General features: G+C 37.8%; 1 protein-coding gene across 1 annotated transcript; it reads right to left on the bottom strand.

Moving 5' to 3' along the window:
* Nucleotides 1-603: 603 nt before the first annotated feature.
* On the bottom strand, nucleotides 604-10,572 carry LOC308350789 (olfactory receptor 4C5-like; the record flags this gene model as incomplete). The annotated part of the gene is given in 3 exon segments (XM_080816279.1): nucleotides 604-810; nucleotides 9,857-10,404; nucleotides 10,407-10,572. Coding segments are annotated over 3 exon segments (921 nt in total).
* Nucleotides 10,573-12,243: the final 1,671 nt, after the last annotated feature.

The raw sequence follows: 12,243 nt of genomic DNA, 5'->3' as shown, positions 1-12,243 counted from the left end.
AAGAGTTTTTATTATTGTGGTGCAGGAACATTTGTAAATCTCTGAAATTTAGGAAGGTAAGAAAAGGTATATTTGGATGAAAGTACTTCTTGAAGACTCCCTGGTGTTCTGTATGTTTTTGCATATATAGTTTTATTCTTTTGAAATAAAACTTCGTACTAGCTGTAGTATGGTGTGTAAAGAGTGCTCAGGAATATTGCTGCTTCCCTGTTTCATACCCACAATCAGTGGAACATTATGACTTTTGTGGCCCCTTACTATTTCGTCCTCATGAATCCTTCTCCTCCATTAAAAATATTAAAATTACATTTTATGAAAGCATTGGTGTAAAGATGATTATACTGCAAGTTGGATTTGGATTACATTCATTTTTTTCTCCTACTTTAAAAGAAATTAACCATTTCCACGGCTCCTAGAATTATTGAGGGCTCTAGGCACCATGCCTACTTTGTCTTAATGGGTGTGTTGATCCTGCCTACAAAATATATGCTTCTGAAGAAAAGTGATTCAGACAGGATAATTGACTGTCCCATGTCTAATCAACTAGGAAGGATAATAAATCTCTAAATTTTCACTAGATGTTTTTATGTAAATACTCTAATCTCAAGTTTCATTATCACCAATTTTCATTATTTGCCCCCAGAGTTTCTTCATGACATTTTTCACTTCTGCATTTCTGAGGGTGTAGATTAAAGGGTTCAACATGGGAGTTACTATGGTAAAGAACACAGCCACAGCTTTGTCAGCAGGGAAGGAGGTCATGGGTCTCAGATACATGAATAAACAAGGCACAAAGAATAAGATGACAACAGTGATATGAGAAGCACAGGTAGACAGGGCTTTGCGACGCCCTTCAGAGCTTTTAGTCCTCAGGGAGCGTAGGATGACAATGTAAGAAGCAACCAGCATAGAAAAAATGAGCAGACATTGTGACCCACTGTTTGCAGCAATCATGGGCCCCAGAGCATGAGTGTCTGTACAGGCTAAATCCAGGAGAGGTATTAAATCACACATAAAATGGTCAATGGCATTGGGACCACAGAATGGCAACTGGACCATGAACAATACCTGGATCCCTCCATGAAGAAAGCCTAAAATCACAGCCATTCCCACCAAGAAAGCACAGACAGGTCGGCTCATGATGGTCATGTAATGCAAGGGCTTACAGATGGCTACATAGCGGTCATAGGCCATGACAGCTAATAGGATGATCTCTGCTCCAGCAAAGAAATGTTCAGCAAAGAGCTGAGTCATGCAGTCGTTGAAGGATATGGTGTTCTTGTCAGAGATCAAGTCAGAGATCATTTTGGGTGCTATGGAAGAAGAGTAGAAAGCATCTAAAATGGACAAGTAGGACAGAAAAAAGTACATGGGAGATCCCAGGGCTGGGCTGATGAAGATGGTGACAGAGATGAGGAGGTTACCTGCCATTGTGATCAAGTAGGTGATTAAAAACACAGCAAATAGGAATTTCCTCAGTTCTGGATTCTGGGACAGGCCCAGCAGAATGAATTCTGTTACATTGCTCATCCTTCCCATGGAATCAGCTTGGGTTATAAGTCTATGGTCCATCTGGAAAGATCACAGAATTTCTGACTAGCATTTTGAATTCATCACTGAAATCTTCCATCATCTCCATCACCTCCATCACCTCCATCACCATCCATTCAACTGTGAAATCTTCCATCATGACCCAAGAGGTGTGACTAAAGAGGAGGCCACACCTTCCACTCATAACTGCTTTGGAGATATTTGTAAAAAAGGACAGAAAGATATTAAATTTCTCTTATTCATATAAATTGAATAGTGACAGTATGTTACAAGCACCAGAAAAGGGTGCCTGGGTGGCTCAGTCAGTGAAGTGTTTGCCTTTGGATGAGGCCCTGATCCCGGGGTCCTGAGATTGAGTCCAGGTTCAGGCTCTCTGCTCAGGGGGAGTCTGCTTCTACCTCTGCTTCTCGCTCTGTTTATGCTTCTGCTCCTCTGTCTGTTGTGCATGCTCTCGCTAATCAATCAGTCAGTCTTTAAATAAAAAGAATACTGCTCTGGAATAGATCTATAATCCTAGTCACATTTTACAAATGGAATTAAATGAGTCATGAAGTTTCTTCAAATCTCCTATTGTTGAGACAGAAATGTTATCTAAGATAATACAAGTTTTTCCTTTGATATAGTTTAATCAATTAAGATGAACTTGAAGTCTTCATTGCTAATTAGTGGAACAATTGAATATATACAAGAATTTATTCTTTGTTTGAATGATCTACGCATGGATTTTCCATAGTGAGTCCTTGTTACAAATGATCATAGGACATTTTATTCCTTCTCCCCCTCTTTTTCTCCTTTCCCTATCCCTGCTAAGGAATATAACAACATATTTTTCCTCAAGGGTTTACAGACACAGAAGTCAGCATCAGGACCTTTCATCTTCAATAAAGGTGAGGAAACTATCTTTTGTTTTCCAGAAAGCTATGTTTCTTTGTTTCTTCTCTATCCATGGCTGCGGCTATAGGTGGGAACTAAGTGATTCATCATCCTTCATAGGTTTAGTCCACAAATTCTGACTTCAGCGTGGCAACATGGAAGTCGTGAAAAGGGGAAACAATTTCAAATAAACACGTAGAAACTTACAGAGGCAATCCACTTCTACATACATGTTAACCACGGTGTTAGATGAGTGACCTTAGTAGTTCTCAACAACATCTTGTGTGGCAGCATTACAGATCACATTTTCTACTGCTATTTTAATGTCATTGTGTTCAAGTTCATTTTTAGAGAAAAAGATTACCTTCAGTTCACAGCATCTAGCTATAAAAACTACTTATGAAAATAATTTGGATAAATTAAGTTAATCTGCTTAAAATTTGTGGAAAAAGATTGAGTTACTACTGACCTGGATCTAGTTGGTTGTGGGTTCCACTGTTTTTGGATTGCACCCAGTCATGTTTTCTTCTCCTGAGGGCGTAGCACCACAGCTGCAAATGTACTCTGTCAACTAACAAGAGCATCACCGCAATTCTCTCTCAGAGAACTCTCTGAGTCCTGGTCATTTAGTTTACTTTGGTTCCATTATCATTCTGAACTTACCCAGAAATGAGCTGTTTTATTTAGGAAACTTCAATACTCTAGGATTTAATTTCGACTCACTTTCATGGCCTCCTATGAAAATGTAGACACATCTTTAAAATACACTTATTTTTCGGATCTCAGAAGTATATTTAATCCGAAGTAAAAATAATGGGAAAAAGGAAAAAACTTTACGTCAGAAACAGCTAGCATATGGAACCATAAAATATGTAAGTGCATCAGATCCACTTGATCGGGTAGATATAGATTTTTAAATCCTGCCAAATTTACGTTTCCCAAAGTCCGTGAGCAGTGTAGAGAGAATTCTTTTTCATTCCTCCTTTTAACCCCTTAAGCTTGGGTGTAGTGTCTCACATATGAATCTTAAGCTTGTAGGTATATACTCTGCCTCTGTCGTTTAGTTAATATCCTTTAATTCTTTCTTCACTGATTCTAGACAAATATTTAAATAGACTTTGGCAGAGTGCCTGCACTTTGGTAATGCACTGACCTCCCAAGTCCTCAGAGGATTAGTAATTGGTCCTGTCGGAATCTTTGCTAGAAGCCTCAGCCTCTGCTTTTCACTTACTCCCCCTTGGCACCCACAAACATCATTAGAGGCCAATTGAGCTTTGGTGAAACGTGTCTGTGGCTATAGTTTCAGATGAAATTTTGGTAAGAAAAGTAGGAAAGCTTCCTGATAGGGCTTTGCTGTTCATTTGGACGTTGTTGAGCCTGGCACAGGATAGGAGGCAGTTTTAGGCATAGGTCAGTGTTCAGAGAATGGATTTCTCTCTGAAAACATGTCTAAGTATACAGTTGTCCTGAGAATGGAAATGCCAGTTTTCAAGGTTACGTGCCATGTTATTCCGGGAGACTGACATTTTTATTAGTGGCTGACAAAGGAGACTCAGATGGCAGAATTCTCATCTATGGAAGATTGGGTAATTTATGAGCCATAGATCCATCAACTTCTGGTGTGTGTATCTCGATGACAGGTCGTCATGATGTGTTCATGGGAATATAGCTTTTCTCTCTATCCTGCAGGAAAGAATTGTGGAGATGTACAGTAAAGAGTAATGCTTCTACATGGTAGGCATTGAGAAAATCACGGCAAGGCAAACATTTTCTATAAAGACATTCAGAGGTAGAGGATGGAAACAGTATAGAAGGGACGCTCCACTCTAAGTTCTCCCTAAGTTTCTGACATGTTGAAGAGCTGGATGAAATTTGTACAAAATCACCTTGAAAAAAAAATCAATGTTTATCTTTAAAGAAACTGATATACTCCTGAAATCCCATCCTGCACCACAAATGGAAAGAGTGCCTTCAGCCCTGTCCTCAGCAGTTAATAATTTTGCTTGCTTGCAGTCTGTCCCTCTCCCTTGTTTTTTTTTTTTTTTTTGTGGGAGATACACATAATATAAAACTTACTATTTTAACTATTTTCATTTTTAAGATTTTATATATTTACTTTAGATAGAAAGAGTGAGAGAGAGAGCATGACCAGGGGCAGAGGGAGAGGGAGAAGTAGACTGCCGGCTGAGCAGGGAGCAAGATGAGGGGCTTGATCCCTGGACCCCAGGATCATGACCTGAGCTGAAGGCAGACACGTAACCCACTGAGCCTCCCAGGCACCTGTAACCGTTTTCAACAGTACAGTCCAGTGTCATTAAGTACATTCACATTGTGTGCAAACATCACCACCAACCATCTGCAGAATTTTTCATCTTTTCATTTAAAAAATCTATATCCTTTAAACAATCACTGCTCATTTCTTCCTTACCCAGCTTCAGAAGACACAGCTTTCTGGTTCTTTTGAGTGGGACTATATTAAATATGTCATATAAGTGGACTATTGCAGTGTTTCTTCTATGACTGGCTTATTTTGCTTAGAGTAATGCCCTCAAGTTTCATCCTTGTGATCACAAATGACAGCGCTTCCTTCCTTTTTAAGGCTGAAAAGTATACCATGTCTGTATATATTCCGTTACTTGTTTCAAAGATTTGTATCCGTTGATGGACATTGAGTTTGTTTCCCCATCTTGGCTACTGTGAATAATGCTGAAATGAGCAATAGGAGTGCAAAGAATTCCTTGAGATCCTGATTTCAGTAGTTCCTGGTAAAACCCAGGTGAGGGATTGTTGGATCATATGGTATTTTATTTTAATTTTTTGAAGAACCTCCATCTTGTTTTGCATGGTGACTATACGGATTTACATTCTTACCATCGGTGAACAAGGGTTCTTTTTCTCCACATCCTTACTAATACTTGTTCTGTTTTGCCTTTCTGATACTGGCCATTTTACCAGATATGAAATGATACATCTTTCATTTTGATGTATTTTGAATTGTATTTCCCTGATGATTAGTAATGTTGAGCATCTTTTCATTTACTTGTTGGCCATTTATATATATATATATATATATATATATATATTTTGTGGGAATGTCTATTTGAATCTGTGGCCTACTTTTAAATTGGGCTTTCTTTGCTATTGAGTTGTATGAGGTCTCTGTCTATTTTGGATACTAACCCCGTATAAAACATATTGTTTGCAAGTGTCATTTTCCCATTCTGTTAAATTGTTAATTGTTCCTTTGTTGTACAGAAGATTTTTTAGTCTGATGTAGTCCCCCTTGTTTATTTTTGCTTTTGTTGTCTGTTCTTTTGGTGTCATATCCAAGAAATCATAGCTCATTCCAATGATGAAGATTTTCTGCTGTGTTTTCTTCTAAAAGGTTTAGTTTCCAGCCTTCCATTTTAAATCCAGTTTGAGTTGATTTTGCTGAAGTTATAAGATAATGGTTCAATTTCATTCATTTGCCTGTGGATATCCAGTTTTCCCAGCACTTACTGAAGAAGTTATTCTTTTCCCATTGTGTATTCTTGGCACCCTTGTCAAAGATCAAGAGTGAGCATATGTATATGCGTGGGCTTGTTTGTGGGTTCTCTGTTCTGTTGCATTGGTCTGTATATCTGTCTTTATGCCAGTACCATACTATTTTAATTAGTATAGTTTTGTAATATAGTTTGAAATCTGGAAGTGTGATGCTTCTAGCTTTGTCCTCCTTTCTTATGATTGCTTTGGCTATGGGGGTGTATTGTGATTCCACATCAATTTTAAGATTCTTTTTTCTTTTTCTTTTTTATGCTTGATTTCTTTCTTTTTTTATTTATTATTTTTTTATTAAATTTTAAATTTATTTTCAGTGTGACAGTATTCATTGTTTTTTCACCACACCCAGTGCTCCATGCAATCTGTGCCCTCCCTAATACCCACCACCTGGTTCCCCCAACCTCCCGCCCTCCTCAAACTCAACACACACAAAACAGACAATCATATTAAAAAATGGGCAGAAGATTTGAACAGACACTCCAATGAAGACATACAAATGGCTACCAGACACATGAAAAAATGTTCATCATCACTAGCCATCAGAGAGATTCAAATTAAAACCACATTGAGATACCACCTTACACCAGTTAGAATGGCCAAAATTAGCAAGACAGGAAACAACGTGTGTTGGAGAGGATGTGGAGAAAGGGGAACCCTCTTACACTGTTGGTGGGAATGCAAACTGGTGCAGCCACTTTGGAGAACAGTGTGGAGATTCCTCAGGAAATTAAAAATAGAGCTTCCCTATGACCCTGCAATTGCACTGCTGGGTATTTACCCCAAAGATACAGATGTAGTGAAAAGAAGGGCCATCTGTACCCCAATGTTTATAGCAGCAATGGCCACGGTCGCCAAACTGTGGAAAGAACCAAGATGCCCTTCAACGGATGAATGGATAAGGAAGATGTGGTCCATATACACTATGGAGTATTATGCCTCCATCAGAAAGGACGAATACCCAACTTTTGTAGCAACATGGACAGGACTGGAAGAGATTATGCTGAGTGAAATAAGTCAAACAGAGAGAGTCAAGTATCATATGGTTTCACTTATTTGTGGAGCATAACAAACTAATATAGAGGACAAGGGTAGATGGAGAGGAGAAGGGAGTTGAGGGAAATTGGAAGGGGAGGTGAACCTTGATTTATTTCTTTTAGAGAGAGTGAGAGTGAGCAAGTGGGGGGAGGAGCAGAGCGAGAAGGAGAGATCTCAAGCAGTCTCCCCACTGATATAGCAGCCTGACTTGGGGCTTGATCTCATGACCCTGAGATCATGACCAGAGCTGAAACCAAGAGTTGGATGCTCAACGACTGAGCCACCCAGGTGCCCCACGATTGGTTTTTCATTTCTGTGCAAGATTCCATTGGGATTTTGATAGGTATTATGGTGACTCTAGATCACTTTGGATAGTATGAACATTTTGACAACGTTGAATCTTGCAATCCATGAACACAGGGTGTCTTTCCATTTATTTGCCTTTTTTCGTTTTTACGTTCTTTCATAAATGTTTTGTCTTTTGCAGTTTACAAATCCTTAATTCTTTAGATTCAGTTTATTTCTAAGTAATTCAGTCTTTTTATCAGTCTTTCTCTCTCTCTCTCTCTGTCTTTTTTTTTTTTTTTTTTGGTAGCAGTAATTCTGGCCTTCTAAAGGAAGTTCAGATGTGTTTTTTCCTTTTCAAAATTTTAGAAGAGTTTGAGAAGGATTGGTATTTATTCTTCTTTAAATATTGTACTGTCGATTTCACCAGTGACTCTGGTGTTGGGCTTTCCTCTCTTGGGAGGCTTCTTGTTATGGATTTAATTTCCTTGCTCATTATTTGTCTGTTCAGATTATCTACTTCATGTATCAGATTTGGTAGAATGTATGTTCCTAGGAATTTATCTGTTTCTTCCAGGTAATCCAATTAATTAACATACATTGTTAGTAGTTTTTTGTAATCCTTTTATTTCTGTGGTATGAGTTTTAATGTCCCCTCTTTCATGTGTGACCTTTTCTCAGTCTAACTAAAGTTTGTCAGTTTTTTTGTACTTTAGAAACAGCTTTTAGTTTCATCGATATTTTTCTATTGATTTCCTCATCTCTATTTCCTTTTTCCCTGTAATCTCAATTATCCTTTCCTCTGTTACCTTTGGACTTAGTTGTCTTTCTCATTTCTTGAAGTTAGTTTACTTGAGATCTTTTCAAAGGTTGGTGATCATTGATGTAAATTTTCCTCTTAGTATGGCTTTTGCTACATCGCATAGGTTTTGTTGTACAGTTTAAAATTTTGTTTGTTTTGACTTGTTTCTAATTCCCCTTTTGATTTCTTTGTTGACCCGTAGGTTGCAGAATAATGAGTTATTTAATTTCCTTGTATTTGTGAATTTTCCAGTTTTCCTTCTGCTCTTGATTTTGTTTCACTTCCTTGTGTTTAGAAAATATACATTGTATGATTTGAATCTTAAGTTTTTCAAGCCTTGTTTTGTGACCAAACATATAATCTATCCTGCATCATCTGCCATGAGCACTTGAGAAGACTGTATATTCTACTGCTATTGGATGGACTGTTCTACATATGCCGGTTAGGTCCATTTCGTTAATAACGTTTATGTCTATTGGGTTCTTACTGATTTTCTGTCTATATATTGTATCCATCATTGAAAATGGAACATTGAAGTCTCTTAGTACTACTGTGGTTTTGTTTCTTTCTGCCTTTATATCTCTTACTACTTGCTTGATAGTAATCTAATGTTGGATCCATCAATATTTACAAATTATTATATCTTCCTGGTAAACCAACCCTTTTATCATTATATAAAGTCCTTATTTGCGACAGTTTTGTTTTTAGAGTCTATTTTGTCTGACGTGAGTATAGTCCTGCCCTCTTTCAGTTGCTGTTCACATGGAATATCTTTTATTCAGCACTACAGTTTGAGACAGTGTGTGTTCTTAAAGCTTAAGTGAGTCTCTTGTAGACAGCATTTAGTAGGATTTAAAAAATCCACTTAGTCACTCCATGTGTTTTGACTGGAGAGTTTAACCTATTAATATATACAGTAAGTATTCACAAATAAGGACTTAGGCTTACCTTTTTGTTTCCTGTGTGTCTCGTAGTTTTTCCGTCCCCCTTTTCCTTTCTTACTTCTTTCCTTTGTATTTTGTTGATTTTATGGTATTGATATGCTTTCATGATTTTCTCTCTTTGTTTTGCATGTCGAACTTTTGTCTTAGGTCAAATCTGAATCTTGTTTTATTTGAATTCTTTCTGTTAGAATGGCACTGTTTCTGTATCTCAGGTTACTTCCCTCAGCATTGCTTTGCAATTGGTCTGTAGTTTGTCATTCAAATTTGAATGCGTAGTCTTTCAGTCTGGCTTACTCAGTTATCATCAACTCTCTTTTTTGTGCTAGATACTTTTCCTACTAGCTAAGGCAGAAATCCATATAATAACAGGTACTTCAGAGTTGAAGTGGTGTATATAGTATGCTTTTGACAGAAAAATGTTCCACCAGGTATCTTTTGCCTGGGAATCATGTGCAAGATTGCTCTATAGCTCTATCTGGAAGAATTTATATTCCTTCTTGGCTTTAGGCAGAGAACATAATTTATTCTAGGAAGAGAGCAGATTACACTATAAATGGTCTCCGTGGCAATGTGCAACAAGGCAGCATTAATTTTGGGATGAATCCCCTCTCATTTTTTAAAACTCATTCATTTCTTATTGATCTTTATTTCTCATCATAATAAATCTACTTTGAATACATAGTTGGGATTGGAATATGATTTTGCCTAAAAAGTTAGACATTATGCCTTTCTTTGCAATATTTTATTGTCCAATTGGTTATATAATCTCTATGCAGAGCTTTACAGAGAATTTTTCTCAGGGTACAAAGAATAGGACAACTACAGTAATGTGGGAGGCACAGGAGGACAGAGCCTTATGCTGTCCTTCAGTACTGTGAGCTCTTAGGGAGTAAAGGATGAGGACATAGGAGGTGAGAAGAACAGAAAAAATGAGGAGACACATCAGCCCACTGTTGGCAGCAACAAAAAGTCCAAAGATGTGAGTGTCAGTGGAAGAGAGTTTTAGTAGAGGGAAAAGGTCACAGATGAAATGGTCAATGACATTGGGGCCACAGAAGGGCAACCAGACTATAAAAAGAATCTGAATCAGAGCATGAAAAAATCCTCCAGCCCAGGCCATGGCTACCAGGTGGCCACACATTTTCCTGTTCTTTGCAATCCTGTAGTGTAGGGGCTTGCAGATGGCCAGATAGCGGTCATAGGCCATCACTGTGAGCAGGATGATCTCCACTCCTCCAAAGAAGTGCTCTGCAAAGAGCTGAGTCATGTACCCACTGAAGGAGATAGTTTTCTTTTCTGTGAGTAAGTCAAATATCATCTTGGGAGCCATGGTAGAAGAGCAGCAGCTGTCTACAAAGGACAAGAAAGACAGAAATACATGGGGGAGCCCAGGGCTCTGCTGGTGTTGATTGTCATGACGATGAGCAGGTTGCCTGCCACAGTGAGAAAGTAGATGACTACAAACACAGCACACAAGAGTTTCTGCACATCTGGGTCCTGTGTCAGGCCAAGCAGGATGAATTCAGTCACATTGTTCATTTGTTCTGGGAATCCACTTTGGCGTCTGGATTATTGATTTGTCTGTGAATAGCACAGGGATTGCAATGATGGCAGATGATTTTGATCAAGCAAATCATTTCTGTCAGGATTAATTTCTGTGAGACCGCAAGAAGATAAACTCAGATGTGAGTTGGCCTGTATTACTGGTTATATAATGAACATATAGCCTCTTCACCCTCTGACTGACACACAGACATATGTGTGCACACATACACAATACACTCGTCCATATACACAAACACAGTTTTAAAAATGTAGACCCCTTCCTGGAATTGCACATGGGTCAGTATTCTCCGAAGAACTCCCATAGTATTTTCTCCCCTAGGAAAACCAGAATGGGAGGAGGAGCAGAGAAGGAGCAGAGGCTTGAATTCATGAGAGGCTGCTGCCTGGTGTTTCTTCTCTAGTCACCTGTGCTTCTGAGGCTAAGCTGCACTTGTTATTCTTGGTGTTTGTCGCTAGTTTCCAGGTGACCATAAAACATCTGCAGAATTCAATCTGAAATTAGGAATGATGTCATCACATTTCAGAAAAAATTGAATGAATATTTGAAGCTCTAGTAATATATACCAGGCACTTAGATTTGTGAGATTTTATAACCCACTAAACAGAATTGGAAGAATATTATGAACAGGAAAAAGGAAGTATATGCTGGAGATGATGAAAGAGCATGATGCTATGCAAAATTCTCCAGATGTATTTGAAACTCTAGAATTCACCCTTTTGACAATTTGTTATGTATAATTTACAAGGGTATTTTGCATATAAAAACTCGGTTAAGGAAGACTAGGAGAAACTCTCTGGATGTATTTAGAAATCACATTCTTTAATGGTGAGGAAGCAAAAGCATCCATATTTGTCAGACAGAGTATGCTCTTTACAGTCAGATAGCCTGTTTCTTCACTGTGTATGCATTCTTGGTAGTCAGGTAATTATATGCACAGACCTTAGTCTTACTATGTCTAAAATTTCTCACATATAAAAAATATAATAAATATTATAGTGGAATTGAAAAATATCATTATTCCAGAAAGCAAAGTTTTATCCCAATGGTAAAATACAGCTTTCTACACACTCCAAATTCATGAAAGAAGAATTAAAAATGAAAGATCCCTGAATATAATCACTCTTACACTTGAAGTATATGATTGTTATAATATTAAGAAAGACCACAAGTGAAGAGAAATGAAGTATTCAAGAAGTTAGAAAACAACCAGTTGTATTCAGAAAAAAAGGCTGAATGCCGAGATCAATATATGTCAGTAGAAAAATACTAGATTTGAACATAGTATTAGAAGTCTTAGCCTCAGCAATCAGACAACCAAAAGAAATTAAAGCATCCAAATCAGCAAAGAAGAAGTCAAACTATCACTCTTCGCAGATGATATGATACTGTATTTGGAAAACCCATAAGACTCCACTCCAAATCTGCTAGAACTTGTACAGGAATTCAGTAAAATGTCAGGATATAAAGACAATGCACAGAAATCAGTTGCACTTTTTTTTACACCAACAACAAGGCAAGAGGAAAGAGAAATTAAGGAGTCAATCCCATTTACAATTGCACCCAAAACCATAAGATACCTAGGAGTAAACCTAACCAAAGAGGCAAAGAATGTATACTCAGAAAACTATAAAGTACTCATGAAA

This window comes from Martes martes, assembly GCF_963455335.1.
Source record: "Martes martes genome assembly, chromosome: 10".
In the NCBI taxonomy this organism is placed as follows: domain Eukaryota; kingdom Metazoa; phylum Chordata; class Mammalia; order Carnivora; family Mustelidae; genus Martes; species Martes martes.
Note: the sequence above shows the minus strand (reverse complement) of the source record. Positions and strands in the feature narration are given on the sequence as shown.